Source organism: Crotalus tigris, unplaced genomic scaffold, assembly GCF_016545835.1.
Source record: "Crotalus tigris isolate CLP2741 ecotype Arizona unplaced genomic scaffold, ASM1654583v1 scf7180000017999.2816498, whole genome shotgun sequence".
In the NCBI taxonomy this organism is placed as follows: domain Eukaryota; kingdom Metazoa; phylum Chordata; class Lepidosauria; order Squamata; family Viperidae; genus Crotalus; species Crotalus tigris.
Window position 1 is genome coordinate 356,233 of NW_024096765.1, and position 25,356 is coordinate 381,588.

The 25,356-nt window shown below is 45.6% G+C and overlaps 1 protein-coding gene across 1 annotated transcript in view; it reads left to right on the plus strand.

Annotated features, from left to right (window-relative positions):
- The window catches only part of RBBP8NL (RBBP8 N-terminal like), a 60,067-nt gene extending 37,136 nt beyond the window's left edge, over positions 1-22,931 (plus strand). Inside the window, exons 9-14 of the mRNA XM_039346482.1 lie at positions 3,512-3,675; positions 5,745-6,531; positions 8,421-8,532; positions 10,909-10,970; positions 11,772-11,898; positions 21,976-22,931. Coding sequence (XP_039202416.1) covers positions 3,512-3,675; positions 5,745-6,531; positions 8,421-8,532; positions 10,909-10,970; positions 11,772-11,898; positions 21,976-22,103 — 1,380 coding nt within the window. The 3' untranslated portion in view covers positions 22,104-22,931. The remainder of the gene's footprint in view (positions 1-3,511; positions 3,676-5,744; positions 6,532-8,420; positions 8,533-10,908; positions 10,971-11,771; positions 11,899-21,975) is intronic.
- The last annotated feature ends 2,425 nt before the right edge of the window (positions 22,932-25,356 follow it).

Genomic DNA, 25,356 nt, shown 5'->3' on the forward strand with positions numbered 1-25,356 from the left:
GATCTGGCCTTCTAAAGAGCAGACAGGGTTGATCTCTTCTAGGACTGACCGGTTTGAACGCCTTGCAGTCCAAAGGACTCGCAGGAGTCTTCTCCAGCACCATAGTTCAAAGGCCTCAATTCTTTTGCGCTCAGCCATTCTTATGGTCCAACTTTCACAGCCATACATTGCAACTGGGAAAATCATGGCCTGGACTATATTCACTTTTGTTGACATGGTGATGTCTCTGTTTTTTAGAATGCTGTCTAGATTTGCCATAGCTTTCCTTCCCAGGAGCAAGCGTCTTTTAATTTCTTGGCTGCAGTCCCCATCTGAGGTGATCTTTGAGGCCAGAAAAATAAAATCTGTCACTACCTCCATTTCTTGACTTTGGGCTAAAAGGTCTCCTGAAGATGAAAATCTAAATTATTAGCTGGAAACAGCCTAGATCAGGGGTGTCCAACTTTAAGTCCTGTGGCACTTAAGTCTGGAAGTCCAACTTCCAGAATTCCCTAGTCAGCATGAGAGTTGAAGTCCACAAGTCTTAAAGTCGCCAAGGTTGGACACCCCTGACCTAAATGAAGAGAGAAAAGAAATCAAGTCACGGGCTTCTGTGTAAAAAAATGTTGACTATCTGCCAAATTATTAACCTTATGTTTCATAAGCAATTATGTTTAATGTTCCTGTTTTATACAAGCTGGAGAATTTGGCTTGCCAAATTCTTCTGACTGCAGCCTTCAAAGTGATCTATTTATATGTGTGATGAGCTGGTCTCCTTGGACTTTTCTAATTTAATGGCTCTGTTCTTATAACTTACCTAATTGGATCACTTGGGAGATAACGTATTATAGGGACAGCAAAACTGGGTTAATTAACTGACCTAGTCAACTACTGTAATCCCAGAGGGTTATTTTTAACCCAAACCAGATGCAGGCACTCCCAGGGTTAAATTCACCCCAACAGGCAAACATGCCAGGGGGACACCCAAATTCAACTAATGAAACCATTTTCATTCTCAGCCTCCAAGAAAAAAACCTGTAGGGAGGAGATGAAAAAGTAACCCTTGTCATATCTCATAGGGAAGAAGGAAATGGTTATCAATCTGTCTGTCTCTCTGTCTCTCTATTTCTATCTATCTATCTATCTATCTATTTCTATCTATCCATTTATCCATATGTCATATATCTAGCTAATCTATGTCTATCTCTGTTCATTCTCCTGTCTGTCTGTCTGTCTGTCTGTCTATCATCTATCTATTATTATTCTGTTTGTATCTTATCTATCTATCTATCTATCTATCTATCTATCTATCTATCTATCTATCTATCTATCATTTATCTGTTTCTATCTATCTCTATTCATTCATCTGTCTCTCTCTCTCTCTCTATCTATCTATCTATCTATCTATCATCTATCATCTCTATCTATCCATCCATCTAATCCAGGGGTGTCAAACTGCCAGCCTACGGGCCAGATGCATCATCGGGAAACTACACCCACCCCATTGCCAGCAATGGCGAAAAAGCTCCGATAACGTTGCGCGACATCATGTGACGTCATGATTTTGACATGTCTGCTCTAATCTATCATGATCATCTATCTCTATCCATCCATCCATCCATCTATCATCTATTTATCTTCATCCATCCATCATCTGTGTCTCAGTTTATCTATTTATATCTATCTATCTATCTATCTATCTATCTATCTATCCATCCATCCATCCATCCATCCATCCATCTATCCATCCATCCATCCATCCATCCATCCATCCATCCATCCATCTATCCATCTATCATAATCATTTATCTATCATGTTTTTGAACCATCCATCTCCCTCAGAGTGGGACTCTGGGTAGAGTACAGTAAAGGGATAAATTATAAAAACAGTGATTAAAAATTTAGAAGGAGATAAGGATGATTAAACGCTGCTAAAATTATTTAAAAGGGGAAGGGAGGACTCTCAGGGGACTAACCAGCCCCACAGCTGCCCAGCTCCTCTGACCCCCCCATGCCAGTTTACAGACCCGTGTTCTGACGGCTTTTCGGAAGGCCATGTGAGTTGCGAACTGTCTCATCTCTGGGGGGAGGGTGTTCCAAAGGGTGGGGGAAGGGCAAGGAAGGCTCTCTTCCTGGACCCTGTCCATCAGAGTTCTTCAAGTGACAACCTATATATATGACTTACATAAAAACCACATGATTTTAAGAGGGAATTAATGTTATGTACATTTCTATTTTAAATTCAGACTTGGTTCATTGCTTCTAAAGTCCGTTAAAGTATGGGGTCCTTGGTGCTCTCTCAGCTTGTTCATCTTCTTGCATACATTTCATAACCAAACTAGGTAACATCATCAGAGCTAGAAGGGAGCGGGGTTTACTTTAAATTAATACTAGACCAACTAGATCAGTGATGGCAAACCTTTTAGAGACGGAGTGCCCAAACTGCAACCCCAAACCCACTTATTTATCGTCGGATGCCGGGTGAGCGTGGCCCATTGGATGGGTGTGACCCATTGGGTGAGCGTGGCCCATTGGGTGGGTGTGGCCTATTAGGTGGGCATGGCTGCAGTGGTAACGGCAGACTGGGTGGGACTAAAAAGTTCAATCAATAAATTCCAACTTTGCGAGATCTTTTTTTTTTCCCCGTGAGAAGTTGAAATTGATTGATTGATTGAAACTTTTTTTTTTTTTTTTTGCACACGCCGGTGGAGGCCTAAAGCGAAAAGGTTTTCTAAAACCCAGCTGAAGGCCTAGGATTGGGGCAACAGCGCATGTGCCACAGAGAGGGCTCTGCGTGCCACCTGTGGCACACGTGCCATAGGTTCGCCACCACAGAACTAGATCAATGAGTAAAGAATACCCCCATCCAGGAGCTTGGTAGACAAGCAATCTATCAGTAAATAGCAGCCTAATCAAGAAACCACCAAGAACACTCCCAATAACATTAACAGGCAAACTACTATATATAAACAGAGCAAACCCCACTCCCTTCTAGCACTGATGAGGTTACCTACTAGGGCAGTGGTTCTCAACCTTTTTAATGCCGCGACCCCCAACCGGTCGTAAGTTGAGGATTACTCAACCGGTCGTAAGTCGAGGACTACTCAACTGGTGCAGCACCGTTTGCAGAATGGGACTTTTGGCGGGCTCAGCAGGGCAGAGACAGCCTGGACAATTCCTATTGGCTTTTGAAAGCCAATAGAATTAGACTCTATTCAAGAGAGTCTATTCTATTGGCTTTCAAAAGCCAATAGAATAAAAGGGAGTAGCACAGCTAAGGAAAAGGGGGAAAAAATGGCGGACTGCGTTGTTTAGTGACCCCCGTGAAATGGTCGTTCGACCCCAAATGGGGTCCCGACCCACAGGTTGAGAACCACTGTACTAGGGCAATGAAATGTCTGCAAGGAAACAACCAAGCTCAGAGAGCACCGAGGATACTATAATTCAAACCTGATCTACAATCTTCTATCAGGCCCAAAAATTGAAGTTTTATTGTCCTTGCCTATCCCTCTCTCCCTTCTCTGTTTTTTAGAGCTCTCCGAAGAAAGTCAACCAATTGCAAGGAGCCATTGAGCTGATGAGAACAGGATCCCGAACCTCCTCTCAAGAAAGAGATTACCCAGAAAGTGGATCCCCGCCCCTTCCAAGCAAAAGACCACCATCTCCTCAGTGCGACCAAAGTCCCAGCTTTGAAGCGTAAGCGGTTATCCCTCCAATTTTTTAGACATTTCGAAAATTTAGACTTTAGAAAAGAATTAGATTAGTAGGGGCTAAACTGGGGTTGGCCATGTGTGTTTGGGTGTGTATGCGTGTGTGTGTAATTTACACTAGGGCTGTGCATGGTTTAAAAAAGAGAAGTATGCGTTAACAGAGGCATAGAATCAAGATCACGCAAAATCTTAATACCATTTTATAATACCTTGGTAACACCAGACTTGGAATGCTGCATCCAGTTTTGGTCGCCCCGATATAAAAAAAATGTTGAGACTCCAGAAAGAGTGCAGAGAAGAGCAACAAAGATGATCAGGGGACTGGAGGCTAAAACTTACAAGGAACGGTTCTAGAATTGGGCATGTTTAGTTTAATGAAAAGGATTAAGGGTGACATGATAGCAGGGTTCCAATATCTCAGGGGCTGCCCCAAAGAAGAGGGGGTCAACCTATTCTCCAAAGCACCTGAAGGCAGGACAAGAAGTAACAGATGGAAACTAATTAAGGAGAGAAGCAGCCTAGAGCAGTGGTTCTCAACCTGAGGGTTGGGATCCCATTTGGGGTCGAACAACCATTTCACAGGGGTCGCCAAACAACGCAATCCGCCATTTTTTCCCCCTTTTCCTTAGCTGTGCTACTCCCTTTTATTCTATTGGCTTTTGAAAGCCAATAGAATAGACTCTCTTGAATAGAGTCTAATTCTATTGGCTTTCAAAAGCCAATAGGAATTGTCCAGGCTGTCTCTGCCCTGCTGAGCCCGCCAAAAGTCCCATTCTGCAAACGGTGCTGCACCAATTGAGTAGTCCTCGACTTACGACTAGTTGAGTAGTCCTCGACGTACGACTGGTTGGGGTCGCAGCATTAAAAAGGTTGAGAACCACTGGCCTAGAGTTAAGGAGAAATTTCCTGACAGTCAGTGGAACAACCTGCCTCTGGAAGTTGTGGGTGCTTTCATCACTGGAGGTTTTTAAGAAGAGATTGGATAACCATTTGTCTGAAATGGTATAGGGTGGTATTGAGCAGGGGGTTGGACTAGAAGATCTCCAAAGTCCCTTCCAACTCTGTTATTCTCTTAAGTGCTTTGGATCTGTGCAAGGCCTCCGTCCCTCTTTAAAGCCACCATCTCAGCTTCAGGCAAGCCAGGGAAATGCTGCCCTATTGCTAAAGAAGTTGACTCTTTAAATTTAGACTGACTCTTAAAATAGTGACATCTTTTTCTCTGGCTCAGAGAGAGACCCCTGAAAAAAGTCAGGCAGCTTTTATAAATTGGGAGGGAGCTACTGTGCTTGCCCTCCACGGGGCAGGAAATTCTTCCGATTAGCTTTATCAATGAAAAGTGTAAGTAGTCCTTGACTTGCAACTGTTCATGTAGCGACCATTCAAAGTTGCAGCAGCCCTGAAAAATATGACTTACGACCTTCACAGCATCCCCATGGCCACAGGATCAAAATTGGGGCATTTGGCAACCGGCATGTATTTAGGAGAGTTGCAGCATCCCAGGGTCACATGATCGCCATCTGCGACCTTCCCAAAATCAATGGGGGGGGGGCAGGATTGCGCGCTTTTCACTGAACAGCCTCAGCGATCCGTTTAACGTCAGACAGGGTTAGAAAATCGGATGCAACTCATTTAACAACTGCCTTGCTTAGCCACGGAAATTCTGGTCCCGATTATTTATTTATTTATTTATTTTATTTATGAGACTTATATACCGCTTTAAGTGCAAGCACTCTCTAAGCGGTGTACACCAGGAAGCAATGTATATATATATATTTACATTGCCCCCAACAATCTGGGTCCTCATTTTACCTACCCCGGAAGGATGGAAGGCTGAGTCAACCTTGAGCCGGTGAGATTTGAACCGCTGACCTGCTGAACACAGTCAGCTAAAGTGGCCTGCAGTACTGCACTCTAACTGCTGCGCCACCTCGGCTCATTATGGTCGTAAGTCAAGGACTACCTGTGCTAGGTCCCCTACGGAAGAACCGGAGCTGCTTACAACGATGAAATCTTGGCAGTCCGTTTTCCAAGCGCTGACGGTGCTGATTCTTTTAGATTTCTAAGACCCAACAAGTCAGACTGCCGGGCCTCCCCCTCTTCTTGTGAGAACCTGAGGTTTACCACCAAAAAAGAACAGCTCTACCTCTTCAACCAAAGTTTAGCCCTGCATCATCTTGGCCTCCGGAATAACCCCACCGGCAAAGAGGGCGATTTCCCTCACCATCTATTCCTGGCTAAGGAAGCAGGCAGCCGAGTGAAGCCCCAGGATGAGTGGGACGACCAAGCTACCATCTTGGAACTCCCTGGCGCTGTGCTGTACATGAAGGATCGTCATCTGGAAAACAGGCTCCAGCTTCTTAGCAGCTCAGAGAGACTCCGCTGTTTGTTGATGCAGCCGCAGCACGAAGGGAAAGGAAGAAGAGAGGACAGTTCAGATCAATCTTGGTGCCAGAGCCCTTCCACGCTGCCAAGTGTTGGCAAAGAAGGAAAAAAGGAAAGAGCCAGCCCCAAAGATTTGATGGACGATACACTGGAGCAGCTGTTCCAGGTCAATAGAGAAAACCTGGATCAAGGAGAGAAAACCACATCTGGGCAGGACAATTCCGCCGAAATGCCTCTGGATTTATCGGATTACGGAAGGGGTAGAGAAAGTGGCACCAACTGGCATCAGTGCTCAGTGAAACGTGAAAGGCGAAGTCCAGGCAGAGATGAGAATGAAGAGTCTGTTGTTCCGAAAACCACTTTATCCAGCTGGCTTGGTATAATCCAGAAGCAGCATTACAGGAGCCAACAACTGGGACAGTTCACGGCTGGAGCCAAGGAAATTAGAGCAGTTTCTCCGGTAAGAAATATATTTTCCATCTCTATGTCTTTTCTGCAGCTATTTCTGCCCCAACCATTTCCTCTGTGTATTCAGCTACTGTGTTTTCCTGGATCTTATATTAATTTTTGCTCCAAAAGACGCATTAGGGCTTATTTTTCAGGTAGGTCTTATTTTGGGGAAAATACGGAACTAAATGCGTCCGTCTGACTGACAGTCTTAACTGGGGCTTATTTTTGGGGTGGGACTTCTATTACGAGCATCCTGAAAAGTCATGCTAGGGTTTATTTTCCATCTGGGTCTTATTTTCGGGGAAACACAGAATTCACACATAATGCTAGTCCTTGACTTATAACGATTTGTTTAGTGACCGTTCGAAGTTACAACGGCACTGAAAAAAAGGACTTATGACCGGTTTTTACACATATGACCATTGCAGTAACTCATTAGTCATGTAATCAAAATTCGGGTGCTTGGCAACTGACTCATATTTATGACCGTTGCACTGTATTGGGGTCATGTGATCACTATTTGTAACCCACCCAGCTGGCTTCCTACAAACAAAGTCAATGGGGAGAGTCAGATTCACTTAAGAACTACACAATTCGCTTAACAACCATGTCAAAAGCTCATAAAATGGGGCACAACTCACTTAGCGACATCAATTTTGGCCTTAAATGTGGCCATAAGTTGAGGACTACCTGTATTTTGAGGCCACTTATAATGGCTTACAATTACACTTGCCTGTTAATAGCGTTGGCCTAACTAAGGTTTGATTAGGAGGCCATTATGCTACACTAAAGTCTTGATGGTCCCTGAGAATCGACTTCAGTTAATACTGAATTAACTGAATTTTGAGTTTCATTCAATATGTTGAAAAATAGACTAAGATCTGAGTTTACCTTGTGAATGAAGTCACGACAAAGGAAATAAGGTAGAGTGACACCTCAGTTTAATAGAGTGTTCTGGGGAAGGGTTCTCCATTATTTTTATTCGTTATTTTGATTTGTTAAATTTATTTACCGCCTACCTTTCCAGGGGGCTACTCTAGGAGGCTTACAATAATAAAAAAGAAGAAAAATCAAAAGAGTGTAAAGAGAACGGAAGTAAAATAATAGAACAATGAAATAAACAATGACAAAGTGTTTCCATTAAAATACCCAGCAAAACTAAATGTTGCTTAAAGCTTTTCCCCTTCATTTTTTCTTTCTTTCCCTGGGTGCTGATCGTCCTTCATTCTTCACAAACCTTCTCCAAGGCCTATACATTCTATACCAGGGGTCTTCAAACTTGGCCCTTTTATGACTTGTGGATTTCAGCTCCCAGAATTCCTCGGCCAGCATGCCTGGCCGAGGAATTCTGGGAGTTGAAGTCCACAAGTCATAAAAGAGCGATGTTTGAAGACCCCTGTTCTATACATTCCCCAAGTAGGAGAGAAGTCTCAGCTTTGGGGATGCAACCCAGATGTACATTTTGTCCATTGTATTTGAAGTCTGCTAAGCCAAGTTCTGTTAAATTGAGGGCTTACTGTACCAACTAGCCAAAGTTGGCCTGTGGTACAAATGCAGATGGTACGTCTTTCACTCACCTGAATACAATAATTAAAGAGAGAAGCAACCTAGAGTTAAGGAAAAAATTTCTGTCAATGAGAACGATTAATCATTGGAACCACTTACCTCCAGAAGTTGTGGGTGCTCCATCACTGGAGGTTTTCAAGAAGGGACTGGCCAGCCATTTGTCCGGCATGGAACAGGGTCTCCTGCTTGAGCAGGAGGTTGGACTAGAAGACCTCCAAGATCCCTTCCAGTCCTATTATTCCATGTTCTGTCCTCTAGCATAGTCATTGTGAACGTTACAAGACTTTGTAAGGCTGTAACTTTTCTCTCTCTTAAACTCTGTGGCCTCTGCAGATATCTTTGCCACAAGAAGCTGCCATGTCCAAGACAACTTCACATGATTCCACTGCTGTCCAAGAAGTCAAGATGCCTTTTCGAGGGGAGAGTCAAGACCCTGAGCAGCCAGGTAAAAACAGAACCATATTTTGCACTTTCTGGGAGATTGGAACATACTGTATATAAGAGACTGGACAGCCATTTGTCTGAAATGGCATAGGGCAGAGGTACCAACCTTTTGAGAAGTTCAAAGAGGAACAAGCTTTGAGAAGTTCAAACAGGAACAAGCAATCACAATTTATAACCATTCATTTAGTAACTGTTCAAAGTTACAAGGGCACTGAAAAAAGTGAGTTATGACTGATCCTCATACTTACGACTGTTGGAGCATCCCATGGACACATAATCAGAATTTGGGCATTTGGCAACCAGCATATATTTATGATAGTTGCAGTGTACCAAGGTCATGTAATCACCATTTATAGGATAGGATAGGATAGGATAGGATAGGATAGGATAGGATAGGATAGGATAGGATAGGATAGGATAGGATAGGATAAGGTAGGGTAGGGTTGGGTAGGGTAGGGTAGAGTGGGGTAGAATAGAATAGAACAGAACAGAATAGAATTATAATGGAATGGAATGGAATGGAATGGAATGGAATGGAAATGATAGGATAGGACAGGACAGGACAGAACATAATAGAATAATGATAGGATAGGTTAGGATAGATTAGGTTAGGATAGGATAGAACAGAACAGAACAGAATAGAATAGAATAGAATAGAATAGAATAGAATAGAATAGAATAGAATAGAATAGAATAGAATAGAATAGAATAGAATAATAACTCTATTGTCACTTTAAATGTACACTAGTCAGCTTGCATTAAAATGAAATTTTGTTGCATTCAGCTCTCAAAGGGTAACCACCTCCAATATACACTTCATAAACATGACCTCCCCAGATGGCTTCTAACAAGCAAAGACAATTGGGATATGTTTAATGACCACATGATTCATTTAACAACAGCAGTGACTTGCTTAACGACCATGGTAAAAACCGGGTGCAAGTCATTTAACGGCTTCCTTGCTTAGCCACGGAAATGCTGGTCTCAAAGGTGGTCCTAAGTCAAGGATCACTGTACACTTCAGATACATCAGATATCAATTAATTAAAACTTGAAAATGGTTTGATCAACCACTGGTTCTAGAGCAGTAATCTCAATGCATGTTGGGGTTCTAGAAGGGTAAGATATGTTACCCATTCTTGAGCCAGGGACATTTCTCAGGATGGACAAATCGCTAGAATACGAAACTTGAGATCCTTCATTTTCTCACCCGCTGTCATATGTAGCTTCCAAAGAGCCCTTGTCATCGTCCCAGGAAATGCTTAAAGTTGCTCAACCAGTAATTTCATTTCTCTTACAAGGGAAGGCTTACATCCAAGATTACGTGTACCACAAATCTTGTTAAACAAACACCTCGGAGTTTAAGTAAACGTGGAGTCTATTAGACAGTTGGCCTTTTGTGCTCAACTATGGAACTTTGAGCCTTTCATCAAGAATGACTAGAAATTTTTGGCGCTCATCCAACTTTATACAGTCCTGAATGAGCCCCACCTTATCAAATCCTGTGTCCAGGTCAACATTTTGACTTGGAACAGCTCCCCAGAGTCTATAGAGCTCAAGCATTGCCTCCCTCAGTACCAAAATCAATCAAGGGAATAGCTTGCCTTCAAAGGTTGGGGTACCCCATCATGGAAGCTTTTAAAAAGAGAGTGGACAACCAAAGAAGAAATAGGGGAGGCATGATAGCAGTGTTCCAGTATCTGAGGGGCTGCCACAAGGCAGAGGGGGCCAGGTTGTTCACCAAAGCACCAGAGGGAAGGACGAGAAACATTGGTTGGAAACTGATCAAAGAGAGGAGCAACCTGGAATTAAGAAGAAACTTTCTGACAGTGAGGACAATTAACCAGTGGAACAGCTTGCCTCCAGAAATCATGGGTGCTCCATCACTGGAGATTTTGAAGAAGAGACTAAACAGTCACTTGTCTGAGATGGTATAGGTTCTCCTGCTTGAGCAGGGGGCTGGATTAGAAGACCTTCAAGGTTCCTTCCAGCTCTATTCTGTTCTATTCTATTCTATTCTATTCTATTCTGTTTCTATTCTATTCTATTCTCAGGGGGTTGGACTAGAAGACCTCTGAGGTTCCTTCCAACTCTATTATTCTATGTTCTAAAACTGGAACACGGCACCTTCTACAAATAAAGCAGAAGTCAAACACACAACTGAGCAATGGACCCACAAATACTTATGCAATACTGTATGAATTATCCCTAATCCTGGCGATTAGAAAACCACGTGGTTCTCTGTTTTCTGAGCCCTTAAAGGGGGAAAACTCTTTTCTGCCCTACATTTCTCTACTCACAAAAAGAGAGGGAAAAAATGGCGTTTCTAGACCTTGTGACAGACGTTGATCTCCTTACATGCCTTTGTCTCTTTCAGATAATGGCGATTCTGACTCACTGCAGGATGATTCTGATGGGACCATCGTATCTGAGAGTGAGGTCCGTTCCCATGTTTTGAAGGGGTCGAAGTCATCCTGTCTTTCAAAGATGGGATATGACATCATCAGACAAGATGGGGAAATTGGGTCTTCTGGATTTTGCTGAACTACAATTCCAAACAACCTTTCCTATTGGCACTGTTGATATGGGTGGCTGAGAAGAATATGGGTAGTCTTCAACTTTACAACCATTCGTTTAGTAGCCGCTTGGAGTCTTAAGTCAAGGACTACCTGTGCTGTAGTTCAGGAACTTCTGGAGATCTTCAGCTTCCTCACTACGGGTCTGAGAATTTTGTAATTGCTTCTTGTCTCATTAGGCTTATTATTTAAGCCAGGGGCCTCCAAACTTGGCAACCTTAAAACTTGTGGGCAACCTTAAAACTGGCTGTGGATTTCTGGGAATTGAAGTCCCCAAGTCTTCACTAAGTGACCCCCTGATTCAAACCACAATATGAACCGCTTGTCTTATGGCTGTAGCTAAAAGCACATGTCCTTGTGGTCATGGGAATATAACCAGACCTGATTTGACCATTTGAGAGTGGTGAAAAACCGAACAGTATTTTCAATGTAACTGGAAAAGAAGACAGATTCCCTAAATCAGAGGTCCCCAGCCGTGGCAACTTTAAGACTTGTGGACTTCAACTCCAGAATTCCTCAGCCAGCTTGGTTGGCTGAGGAATTCTGGGAGTTGAAGTCCACAAGTCTTAAAGTTGCCAAGGTTGAAAACCCCTGCTCTAAATTACCTGACGTTTTTCTTCATGCATCTTAAACCTGTCTTTATCCATTTCTCTGATTTATATAGATGGTTGGTACTCGTGAAGAAAAAGCTCTCTCAAGAACTTTGGTAAAAGAAGAATACTGCTATGTTACTGAGAACATTCAGAATTTGCAGAGGAAACGGAAAAGGGGCCACGATTCGTCAACAAAAGGTAGAAAAATCTTCCTTTCCAACTATTTCAGATTTTGCATCCCAAAATGTCATACATTGCCCTGATTTGCGCATAAGATAATCCATAAATATAATCAAGGATTAAAGTGCTGGCTTAGAAACTAGACCTGAGTTCTAATCCTACCATAGGCATGAAAGCCAGCTGGGCGACTTTGGGCCAATCACAGGAGACTGGAAAATTTAATCCCGCCTTAGGCATGAAAGCTGGCTGGGTGACTTTAGGCCAATCACAGGAGTCTGGGAAGTCTAAACCCGCCTTAGGCATGAAAGCTGGCTGGGTGACTTTAGGCCAGGGGTAGGCAACCTTGGCTCTTTTATGACTCATGGACTTCAACTCCCAGAATTCCTGAGCCGGCATGGCTCAGCATGGAAACCTCTCCCTTTCCCCTCAGCATGGCTGGCTCTGGAATTCTGGGAGTTGAAGTCCACGAGTCATAAAAGAACCAAGGTTGCCTACCCTTGCTTTAGGCCAATCACAGGAGACTGGGAAGTCTAATCCTGCCTTACTCATGAAAGCCATCTGGGTGACTTTGGCCAATTATCAGGAGATCATGAGTTCTACTCTTTAGGCATGAAAGCCAGCCCGGTCCACCTCACAAGGTTGTTGTGGAGAAAATAGGAGGAGGAAGGAGTCTTAAGTGTGTTTACAACTTCCCGGCAAAAGGGCAACATTTTCATCCTGCTCATTCCAGTAAAATTATGATTGCAATATCCATTCTTCTCCTCCTCCTGTAACCTGGAAGCTTTCAAGAGACCTGGAAAACTTGATCTTACCCAGCCACAATCGGTTTCCCATTTCTCTTTTTAGACCTTCACGCTTTTAGACTTAGTGTATTTCCCTCTGACTTCCAGTACGTGGAATTAGATCTCTGTCGATGGACTTCCTCCCATTTTCAAACTCCATCCTTATTGTCAACTACAGGAGGCAGTCCTCAACGTATGACTACAACTGAGCCCCAGATTCATGTCACTAGGTGAGAAATTGGTTAACTGAGTTCTGCCCCCTTTTACAAACTTTCTCACCACGTTTGTTAAGTGAAACACTGCAGTTCTTAAATTAGTAACCTGACTGTTAAGTGAATCTGGCTCCCCCATTGACTTTGCTTATCAGAAGGTCGCAAAAGGAGATTACGTGATTGCCAGACACTGCAACCGTCATAAATGGGAGTCAGTTGTCAAGCATCTGAATGTAAATCCCGTCACCTGGGTCTTGCGTCCTTCGCGAAATGGCAAGACACGAGAAGCAGTTGTAGTTCTCAAGACTTCTTTATTCTTAGTTCAGCTTACAGTTGGAAGACACCGACAACGCCCAAAACTCCTGGCCTCTTATATAGGCCATTCCCGGGTCAATCTGCAACTTTTGGCGCGCCAGCACTTGCGCATGCGCACAAGTACTAGCGACAGCCTGTCTGGTCCCGGGCAACTTGCACCTGCCCGGGACCGCTTGCAATGCCCTGAGCCTGCTTGCACAGGCTCAGGACATAACACTGGGGATGCTGCAATGGTTGAAAGGATGAAAAGTGGTCATAAGTCACTTTTTTTCCCAGTGCTGTTGTAACTTCCAACAGTCACTAAATGAAATGTTGTAAATGGAGGACTATATAGACAGGTTTCCATGCCTTTGTGTTTACTTCCTGTGGGGCTCTTTTCTAACAGTCTACTCTGGGCTCTGACAAATTACTGATGGGGTTGATTCAAGAAGAAAACCGCCAAAGGAATTATGGTCTGTTGTTCCTTCCATCCTGGATTCCATGCTGTGTAAATATTTAACCCAAGTTATACAATTGTGCTGCGATAAGACACGGAGCAGAGACTCCAGTGTTTTAGCACGGGGTGGGCTTTTCTCTAAATGGTGATCCAGCCTCCAGCTGGGAGAGGGAAAGAGGAAAAACTTCAGCTTGAGTAAGTGTGGTACGTACACAGTCCCGCTTGTTTACTTGGCCTTTTCTAAGGAGTCTTGATTGACAAAGCACGCCCAGGTTCCCTGAAAGAACTATTGACTTTGCCCAAAAGCGTTTTCACACAAACGGTGTTTATTCTACAAACGAAGATCCACAGAAGGGGTAAGCTGCACACAATGGACGATGTTGTACAGGTATTTCCTACAGGTGTGACTGAGCAGGACATTGATAAGGCTGGGCACAAAAACCCTCTGGCCTGATAACCATTTAAACACTTCGCGTCCCAAGCTGCTCCCTTCGTTCTGTTTGCCCAGTCAAAAGTTAGGAGAGAACCGAGTTGACCAACTAACAGAGAGATACGGTGGTTGCAGGGTTTAAAAATGGGACATGTTTGACAAGGGCCACCGTGCCTTTCCGACAGGCTCTGATTAATCTGGACGGAAAATATTAGCGTTTTTTTCTTGTTCAGCCCTCACAAAGCTTGGGCTGGGAAGATGTTAGACAGGCAGCAGAGAAGAAGACTGGAGCAAGCCTGGATCTGACCTGGATCACACTGCTGAACTTATAAGAGAGAATATGTACAGCTCAGGGTTGAACTATGGGGTCACTGGTGTTCTCTGAGCTTGCTTGTTTTCTTGTAGACATTTCCTTACCCAACTAGGTAACTGCATCAGTAATAGAAGGGAGTTGGGTTTGCTCTGGGTTAATACTAGACCAACTAGATCGAAAAATAAATAATATCCCAATTAAGGAACTTGGTAGGCAAGCAAGCTATCAGTAAATAACAGCCTAATCATGGAAGTTCAGTAACACTGATACTGCAAACTACTGTATATAAACAGAACAAACCCCACCCCCTTCTAATTCTGATGAGATTACCTAGTTGGGTAATGAAATGTCTGCAAGAAAACCACCAAGTTCAGAGAGCACCAAGAGCCCCACTGCTGAATATTGTCAGCAGGCTATTATTTGTAGCTCTGTCTCTCTTTAAAAAAAAAAAAAGATTCTAAAAAGACAAAGGCTCCCATCGGCTTATTTTGTTTATTGGGTGAAGTAGAGTTTAGGGTTTCCTCTAATCTTGATCACTCCTTTAAAAAAGATGGTCAGTTTTGGCCCAAGCCCTCTAGTGATGTCCTCCATATCAGCATCCTGCTTCATTCAACAATAGCAATAGCACTTAGACCAGTGGTTCTCAACCTTTTTAATGCCACGACCCCCAACCGGTCATAAGTCAAGGACTACTCAACCGGTCGTAAGTCGAGGACTACTCAACTGGTGCAGCACCGTTTGCAGAATGGGACTTTTGGCAGGCTCAGCAGGGCAGAGACAGCCTGGACAATTCCTATTGGCTTTTGAAAGCCAATAGAATTAGACTCTATTCAAGAGAGTCTATTCTATTGGCTTTCAAAAGCCAATAGAATAAAAGGGAGTAGCACAGCTAAGGAAAAGAGGGGAAAAAATGGCGGACTGCGTTGTTTGGCGACCCCCATGAAATGGTCGTTCGACCCCAAATGGGGTCCCGACCCACTGACTTAGACTTATATACCGCTTCACAGTGCTCTAAAGCCCTCTCTAAGTGGTTTAAAGAGTTAGCCTATTGCCCCCAGCTATCATTTTTTCGACCTCGGAAGGATGGAAGGCTGAGTCAACCTTGAGCCGGTCAGGATCAAACTGCCGAACTGCTGGCAGCCAGCAGTCAGCAGAAATAGCCTGTAGTACTGCATTCTAACCACTGCGCCACCACGCTTCTTCAGCACTTGGAGGACCTTCTTTTTAAGTGGAATAGAGAGAGAAATTAAGGGCCAGAGAAAGAGACAGAAAAAGGAAAGTGGCAGAAATTGGGGAAAGGGAACTGCAGGAAGATGGGTAGCCCTACCCACTTTATCCTGGCCACATCCACTGCTTGCTCAAGCCGGCCCACTCTGCAGTCCCGCCAGATCAACCTAGAGACCCCACGGTTGGCAACTCCAAAAGGGTTTTTTTATTCTTTTTCAAGTTTCAGGTAGTAAAGCACACTACATTTGACTGTGTTTTATCCATTCCAAGTAGTCCTCAATATACGGCCGGTTGTTTTACAACCGTTTGGAGTTACAGTGACCTTGGAACTGGTGTTTTGCAGCTTGTAAAATACTACCGGCCTTCATGAAATGTCACCCTACCCCAGGGGTAGGCAACCTTGGCTCTTTTATGACTCATGGACTTCAACTCCCAGAATTCCTGAGCCAGCATGGCTCAGCTTGGAAACCTCTCCCTTTCCCCTCAGCATGGCTACCTCAGGAATTCTGGGAATTGAAGTCCACGAGTCATAAAAGAGCCAAGGTTGCCTTCCCCTGCCCTACCCCATCTCCCACAGTTACATGACTGTATTTCAAGTGCTTGGTTACCAGCTCTTCTTTATGACCAGTTGTGGTGTCGCGCAGTCACACAACCACAATTTGTAGCATTTCTTTTTTGCTGGTTTCCAGGGTTATTGGGGGGTTTTGGGGAGCAATTTCCAGCAAAAGAACACCCATTTGGAAGAATGGGCTTGCTTAACAACTGCACTGTTCACTTATAACCCCATGATTCACGTAATGACTGATGCAACAAATATAAAAAAAAGAGGTCCGGTCATATGGGTGCTGTTATGTCCCGAGCCTTGCAAACGGCTCGGGCGTTTGCAGGCAGTCCCGGGCAGGTGCAAAGCTGCCCGGGACCAGACAGGCTGTCGCCAGCGCCGCGCGCATGCGCGGGTGCTGGCGCGGGAAAAGTAACCCATTTACCCGGGAGTTGCCTATATAAGAGGCTGTGAGGCGTTTGGGCTGAGCTGAAGCCATCTTCCTGTAAGCTGAACGCTGAATAAAAGAACCTGAGAACTCCAGCTGTTTCTCGTGTCTGTTTTCCCGCCAAGGACGCAACACTGGCGACGAAGGTGGGATGCCTTGCACTACCTGGAAAGGAAAAAGTGTAAGCTTACCCAAGGAGTCCTGAGCGGCGGAAGAGGAACGGTGTTGACTCAGCAGCTGCCCGCCAATCCAGTGCGCATTCGGGGGTAGGCTGGCTGATAGACCCGTCTCCTGAAGATCCGAAGATGGCGAAAATCGGAAGGCTTGCGGAATTCGACGTCTCACATCCAGAGCGGTGGGAGTCCTACGTATCCAGAATGGAGAACTACTTCAAGGCAAACCAAGTGAGGGAAGATAGCTTGAAGGCTGCCACCCTGCTTTGCGCTTGCGGCCAAGACGCCTTCGAAATCGCAGAAAACCTTGCAGCACCTGTTCCAGTAGAGTCTGTAAGCTACGCAGACCTGAAGAAGCTGCTGAAGGACCACTTCCACCCCAAGGTGTCCGTTATCTCATGGCGCCACACCTTCGAGCAGAGGGATCAACGGTCCGGGGAGTCAGCCAAGGAGTACATCGCCGCGTTACGGAAGGCCGCCAAGCCCTGCGAGTTCAAGGACCTCGAGGAACGACTGAGGGACCGATTCGTGTGCGGGTTGAGGCATCGAGAGCTACAACAGAGACTTTTCGCTAAGGACGAATTATCCTTCCAAGACGCTTTAAGGGAAGCCACCGCGGAAGAAGCAGCAGGCGGCGCCGTCAAGAACATGCGGCCGATCAGAAGCAGTGCAGAGGGTGCGTCCGTGCACAAAGAAGACGTCCGACGAAACTCCGAGGAGGATCCGGACGAAGAAGTCGACCGTCTACACCCCGCGAAGGGAGAAAATCAGAAGGAAAGCTCTTCAGCTCCGCTCAAGTGCATCGGCTGTGGAGGTCGCCACAGGAGAACCGACTCCAAGTTCCGCTCCGCTACCTGCCGGGCATGCGGCAAACAAGGGCACATTGCAGCTGTGTGTCTGGGCCGACGAAAGGCACAACCCCAAGAAGAACGCCTGAAGGGTACCAGAGTCCCCAGCCAGAATAGGGTAGGTTTTTGCGCTTCGCGTAGAAACATCTGTAGGACAGGCACACACAAGCCCATGAAGAAAAAGCTGTCACTCAACGTGAAGCTACAAGGGGTTCCATTATCTATGGAACTAGACACAGGGTCTGCCCTTTCCATCATTTCATTGCATACATTTAGGAAGATTTGTTCCAGTAGTGGGACTAAGGCCAAGTTAAGGCCTTCTGATATTGTATTAACTGATTTTCAGAACTCAAGAGTGTGTGTTAAGGGGGAGGCCACCCTTAACGTGCAATACAAGAGTTTGAAGGTCCACTAGACTTATTAGTAGTAGGGGGTGAACGAACGAGTCTCATAGGACTCGATTGGTTTGAGGCCCTGGGGATACACGTCACAGGACTCAACAGCTTACAAACACTCGACCTACAGGAAGTCTGCAAGGACTTTGCAGATGTTTTCAGCCCCCAGCTGGGCACATTCAAAGGACCACCTGTGTCCTTAAAGCTAGACCCCACTGTCACTCCCATTAGGATTAAAGCAAGAAGGGTCCCTTTTGCTTTAAAAGTAAGATTGACACTGAATTAGACAAACTAATCCAACAAGGAATCCTAGAACCTGTTGATTCCAGCCCATGGGAGACCCCCATTGTCACGCCTCTAAAGGCAAATGGGGACATTCGCATTTGTGCTGATTACAAATGCACACTCAATAAGGCATTGCAGCAACATGCCTATCCTGTTCCTGTGGTCAGTCACATCCTGGCCTCTCTCAAGGGGGGGCGTGTTTTTGCAAAGCTTGACCTAGCTCAAGCATATCAACAGCTGCCTGTTGATAATGATGCTGCCATAGCTCAGACTATTGTGACCCACAGGGGAGCCTTTAAGGTAAAAAGGCTGCAGTTTGGAGTGAATGTCGCTCCTGGGATTTCCCAAAGCGTAATGGAAAACACACTACGAGGTATACCAGGGGTCTGCCCCTACTTTGACGATGTCTTGATTGCAGGAGACTCCACACACATTCTAGCTGAAAGGCTTAGGGCTGTCCTGTTAAGATTCAGGAAATCAGTCCTTAAGCTCAGAAAAGACAAATGCAAGATTGGGGTGCCTTCTACTGAATTTCTGGGATTCAAAATTGATGCTGCTGGGATTCATCCTGCTGAATCCAAACTAACTGCTATTTTAGAAGCACCCAGGCCAAAGTCTAAGGCCGAACTTCAGGCCTTCTTAGGCCTCCTGAATTTCTAAAATTCTTTTCTTCCACATAAAGCTAGTGTAGCTGAGCCTCTTCACAGGCTACTAGACAAACAAGCTGTGTGGCTGTGGTCACAAGCACATGAGGATTGCTTTAAAGAAGTCAAGGCCTTGCTCACTTCTAACAGTGTTCTTGCACATTTCAACGAGTCTCTCCCTGTGTGCATCGCTTGTGATGCATCCCCCTACGGGGTCGGAGCTGTCCTGAGTCACCTCCGGTCTGATGGAACTCAGGTTCCTATTGCATACTACTCCAGAACATTGTCTTCTGCCGAGCGCAACTACGCTCAGATAGACAGGGAGGCTCTGGCTGTTTTTGCTTGAATTAAAAAATTCCACGATTTTCTATATGGCAGGCATTTCACGGTCTTCACTGACCATAAGCCTCTGCTGGGACTGTTTACCACACGTAAGCAGACTCCCCACATCATTTCCCCTAGAATGCTTAGGTGGTCTATTTTTTGTCTGCATATGATTTTTCATTACTCCACAAGCCTGGGAAAGAAATGGGCCATGCTGATGGCCTCAGTAGGTTGCCTCTGCCAGTAGTAGAAGCTGACCCCGCGCCAGCTGTCAACATTCTATCAATCCAAGCCTTGCCCGAGCTCCCTCGTAGTGCCAGGGATGTTACCGCTGAAACCGGTACAGATCACACACTTTCACGTGTCCGCTCCTGGGTCCTGTCCGGGTGGCCTGAGCACTGCCCTAGTCCTGAGTGTCAGAGTTTCTGGTCCAAAAGGAACGAATTGTCCCTTTCTCAGGGTTGTTTGCTTTGGGGAAACAGAGTTGTCATTCCCACCTCAATGAGGACTAGGGTCTTAGAATCCCTCCACGAGGGTCATCCTGGCATTGTTCGCATGAAGGCTCTTGCACGCAGCCAATTGTGGTGGCCTGCTTTAGATAAAGATATTGAGGCTAAGGTACACGCATGCCACATGTGCCAACGATCTCGCCCAGAGATGCCCCAAGCTCCTGTGCATAAATGGGAGGAAACACAGTCCCCATGGTCTAGGGTGCACATTGACTACGCTGGGCCCTTTCAGGGCCAGTTCTTCTTGGTCCTTGTTGACAGCCATTCAAAATGGCGTGAGGTTGTGCCTGTCTCGTCCACCACCACTGCAAAGACTATTCAGGTACTGAGGGGGATTTTTGCTGCACACGGGCTGCCAGATGTCATTGTGTCTGACAACGGCCCTCAAATCACCTCCTCCGAATTCCAAGCTTTCTTACAGGCAAACCTGATTCGTCATGCCACATCTGCGCCTTTTCACCCATCCACCAACGGTATGGCTGAACGCATGTTGCGCATCGCAAAGGACGCCTTGAAGAGACTCACCTACGGGGACTGGCATCACAGGTTGGCTGACTTTCTCCTTTCTTATCGCACCACACCGTCCACTTCTACAGGGAGAAGTCCAGCTGAACTTCGTTGGGGGCGCCAACTTACTACGAGACTTGACCGGTTGCATCCGGACAGACTGCCTTCATCTAACTCACATCCTAGGGCACCTAGACAACTACTTGTGGGTGCCCCGGTTTGGGCTCGCAATTACGGGCCTGGTCATACATGGGTCCCCGCTTCTGTGTCCAGGATCACAGGTCCTCTCTCCTACGAGGTTGCCCTGGACAACGGTCGTGTCCTGCGTCGGCACAACGACCAACTCCGCTCTAGGCGGGACTTTTCTGCTGAAACTCCTGGGTCTTTTCCAGGGGGGGAGGGGGACCCTTTGGAGCAAAGGGAAGGGCAAGAGCTACTGCCCATCGCCACTGAGGGAGCCACAAACGGCTCGTCCCAAGAGTCTGCAATTGCTCCGAAAAGGAAGTCTTGGAGCTTACCCACACAACAGGCACTCACGCCTACTCCAGCCAGGGAGTTACCCCGGGGGCATACTCACTTTCCACACACAGCACACAGCACTCCAGCAACGGAGGATACCCGGGGGCATCCAAACAAATCATTCCCCGCAAGAGAGCTGGCACACAATGCCCAAGGTTGGCCTGACCTTACCCCAAATCCTACAGGGGGTCAAACATACACAGAGCTAGTCGAGGAACCAAGTCCCGACTACAACACCCCTAGCACAAATCAGGGGACACCTGAGTTTTGGGAGAGTACAGAAACCCACACGAGCCCAAAAACAGAATGGGGTTCAGGGAATAGACAGCCTCCTGACAGGTCTTGGACTGACCTAGGGGGTTCTACAGAGACGCCCAGCAGTGGCTATCACTTCAAGGGGCCTGAGGGGCTACAGCTAGGTAGGACAACCAGGTCCCAAAGCAACAGAAGCCCTGGCCTGACGAGCCCGGTGGGCAAGCAAGCAGGCCAGGCATCGGGGCACAGTCCTTGGAAGACACCAGGGCACAGTAGAGAGAACAGGCTCACGCCTCCCTCCAGTCAGGGGACTTATGCCAGTAACCCAGAGCTAAGAAGGTCACAGAGAGCAAAGAAATCTCCTAAGTACCTAGAAGATTACATAACATTGTTGGCAAGACAAAAGCCAGTAAACAGTGGGAACACTGGGGAGCAAATTGTCGTGTAAAATAAATGTTGTAGGTTGATAGTAGTTTTAGCCCGGGGGAAAGGGGTGTTATGTCCCGAGCCTTGCAAACGGCTCGGGCGTTTGCAGGCAGTCCCGGGCAGGTGCAAAGCTGCCAGGGACCAGACAGGCTGTCGCCAGCGCCGTGCGCATGCGCGGGTGCTGGCGCGGGAAAAGTAACCCATTTACCCGGGAGTTGCCTATATAAGAGGCTGTGAGGCGTTTGGGCTGAGCTGAAGCCATCTTCCTGTAAGCTGAACGCTGAATAAAAGAACCTGAGAACTCCAGCTGTTTCTCGTGTCTGTTTTCCCGCCAAGGACGCAACAGGTGCCTTGATTTATGACTGTAACAACTTATGACTGGCTTTCTGGTCCCAATTATGGTGGTAAATAGAGGACTATTTGTATTAGTAATTTTTAGAGAGAAGATTAATATCCCAGAATGCACTCTGTTCTAATGCTCCATTCATTCCATTTCTTCTCCACAGCCTGCAAGACGTCAGTACGAGGACGGGAGAGTGAGGCAGCCACCCACATCCTGCCTGGCCCACAAGATACGAAGGAAACAGCAAACCACAATCCTGCTTTCAGACAGGAGGAGCACGAGGAGACATAGCTTAAAAACATTCTCCCTTGGACCTGCTTTGTAGACTAAACTGCAGTCAAACTTTTCCGGTTTCTATCAAGAATCCTACGACGGCCACCAAAGAATTTTAGATATTCCAGCTGCTCAAGTTAAACAGCCCTCCACGTTGCACCAACCTACATATGCAGTTATTCTGGAATTACAACCGAGATCGTGAGAAGTAGGACCTCTCAAGCCAGGCGTTGTAGGATAATTTTAAGAATCACTTCTCTGATCATACTGGTAGTAAGAGTAAAGGCAGTCCTCAACTACAATGGAGCCCCAGATTTCTGCTGCTAAGCAAGACATTCGTTAAGTGAATTTTGCCCCCTTGCTTGCATGGCTGGTAAGTGAATTGCTGCAGCTGTGAAGTTAGTGACACGCTTGTTAAGTGAATCTGGCTTCCCCACTGACTTTGCTTGCCAGGAGGTCACAAAAGGGGATCATCAGATGACCAGCAGACCCTGCACCTGTCATAAATATGAACTAGTTGCCAAATCTCTGAATTTTGATCACGTGACCATGGGGATGCTGCAACGGTCATAAGTGAGGAAAACAGTCCTAAGTCACTTTTTTCAGCGCCGTTGTAACTTCAAATGGTCACTAAATGAAGGGTTATAAATCGGGGACTACCTGTATAATCCTGCCAATCTAGTGCTTTCTTCACAGGGTGCACGGCAATAATAAAGACTTTGTACATGAATAAAAAAGAAAGAAATGAATTTGATATGCTGAGCACCCCAGAGCCAAAACCACCTAAAACATTGCCAAGTACTTGTTCATCAATGCTGTGTTGATTAAATTTCTGCACAATCTGAAGTGTTACGTCATTATTGTTTGGCCAAATAATTTGCTAGAATTCTACATTCAAGAAGATAAGATAAGCAGACTCGTAATAGGCATTTCCTGTAGGAATTAACAGAGCTCCAGGGTTAATTTTGATAGGCAATGAAAGCGTTTCATCAGGGATCGCCATCTGAATAATACGGTCTTCAGCCGTGATGGCTCAGGAATTCTGGGAGTTGAAGTCCACAGGACATAAAGGGGACATTGTTGCCCATCCTTGGGCTAAAGCAAGGGTCTTCAAACTTGGCAACTTTAAGACTTGTGGACTTCAACTCCCAGAATTCCTCAGCCAGACAGCTAGGCATGCTGGCTGAGGAATTCTGGGAGTTGAAGTCCACAAGTCTTAAAGTTGCCAAGTTTGAAGACCCCTGGGCTAAAGGAACATTTGGGCTCACATTAGGTAAATACTAGCCAACTTTCCCACAGCAGCTTACAAGACTTTAGAAGATTATGTCATTTTTGTCCTCCGGCATAATTGACACTATCATATTCTCATGCAGGTTCCAAAGAGCTAGATGTCCTTCTCAATCTATACTAAATTTCCAGAGAAGATCAACAAGGCACTTGAATCAGCCAGGGATAGGAAAATAGGCAAGCAGGTTAATCACAGTGTTTGCAAATAGGCAAATACAGACATGATGTCGCATCTTTGAATTTTTCTTAAAAATATATATATTTAGAGGGTAAATATTCAGGCATGCAAATGGCTGCAGATGCTTTTATTACTTTATTTCAATAATTTAATTATTCCCAAGAGAATGGTTGGCAGCTGAGCATCGGAAGCAAATCCCTCTTATGCCAGTTACTTTGACATGTGTTTGTGTGTGAGAGAGAAAGAGAGGGAGGGAGGGAATATGTGTGCAGGCTCTAGAAGTAAATTTAAAGTGTAAATCCTCCCCCCTCAGATTTCCCTCTCCCTCCCCAGTGAGCACATGGTTTTGAATTATATATGGGTATTAGAATATTGTCAAATAGTAGCTGTATTTCTGCCCAGAGTAATGCCATAGCTGTGCCATAGGACCATTAAATAGGAGCTCTATAAGCCTCTTGCTACACTTTAGAACAGTGGTTCTCAACCTGTGGGTCAGGACCCCATTTGGGGTCGAACGACCATTTCACGGGGGTCGCCAAACAACGCAGTTCGCCATTTTTTTCCCCTTTTCCTTAGCTGTGTTACTCCCTTTTATTCTATTGGCTTTTGAAAGCCAACAGAATAGACTCTCTTGAATAGAGTCTAATTCTATTGGCTTTCAAAAGCCAATAGGAATTGTCCAGGCTGTCTCTGCCCTGCTGAGCCCACCAAAAGTCCCATTCTGCAAACGGTGCTGCACCAGTTGAGTAGTCCTCGACTTACGACCGGTTGAGTAGTCCTCGACTTACGACCAGTTGCACGCATTCTGCAAACTGGTCTCTGGAAGAACTCAGAGCCCATGTTGCACTGATGCTGAAAATATATGCCCGTTGGCAATTTGCTTCTGGCATAATTCAGAAAGCTGGCGGTGAGCTTTAAAACCGCTTCTAGTTCAGGCCAAGAGAGAGTTTGATGTAGTGATGAAGGCACCAGGCTAAAAACTGGGAGCTTGTGAGTTCTAGTCCTTCTTGGAGGCGAAGCCAGGTCGGTGCTCTTGGACCAATTGCTCTTTTACAGCCCAGAGAAGGAACTTGAGATACAGGTAGAGATAGTCCTCGACTTACAACAATTCATTTAGTGTCTGTGCGACGTTGCAACAGCACTGGAAAAAAAGTGACTTTTTTCATGCGAGGCTACAGCATTTCTGTTGTGGGAAGAATTCAGAGAAAGAAATATTTTGGGGAATATTAAAAAGGCAGAATATATTTCTCCAAAGGATCTTAAAGGAAGAAACAACCCCCACCCTCCAAGTCTCTCTGTCCCAAACAGAAACCAAGTCTGCAGAAATGCAGATGTGATAATCTTGTCAGAAAGATTGGAGCCACGAAGTTTGGATTAAAAAAGACGAAGATCCCTAGAATCAACAATCCCTGATGCCAAAAATCCAACAGTCATCAGCCACAGCCCCAGGGAAGCCAGATATGACCTTTAGGACATAATAGGATTAACCCACCACTATCAGAATACCAGAAAGGCACACTCAGGTCAAAGTTGATGCCACAGGAACAACTCCAAACAGAAGCTCAAGAAGGTATAAAAGCCCACCACTCCCTACTACATGTGGTCAGTTTTTTTCCCAGAGCCATCTTTCCGGCTCTCCTCTTCAATAAACTGCAACCTTCTTTGTAAAGCAGTCTCCATTTTGATTATTCCCGGCTTGGACTGGACTCTAATGAAGATTTTTCTTTCAACACTGTGGTCATGTGATCAGAATTCAGGTGCTTGGCAACTGACATGTATTTATGTCCCGGTGTCATGTGATTACCA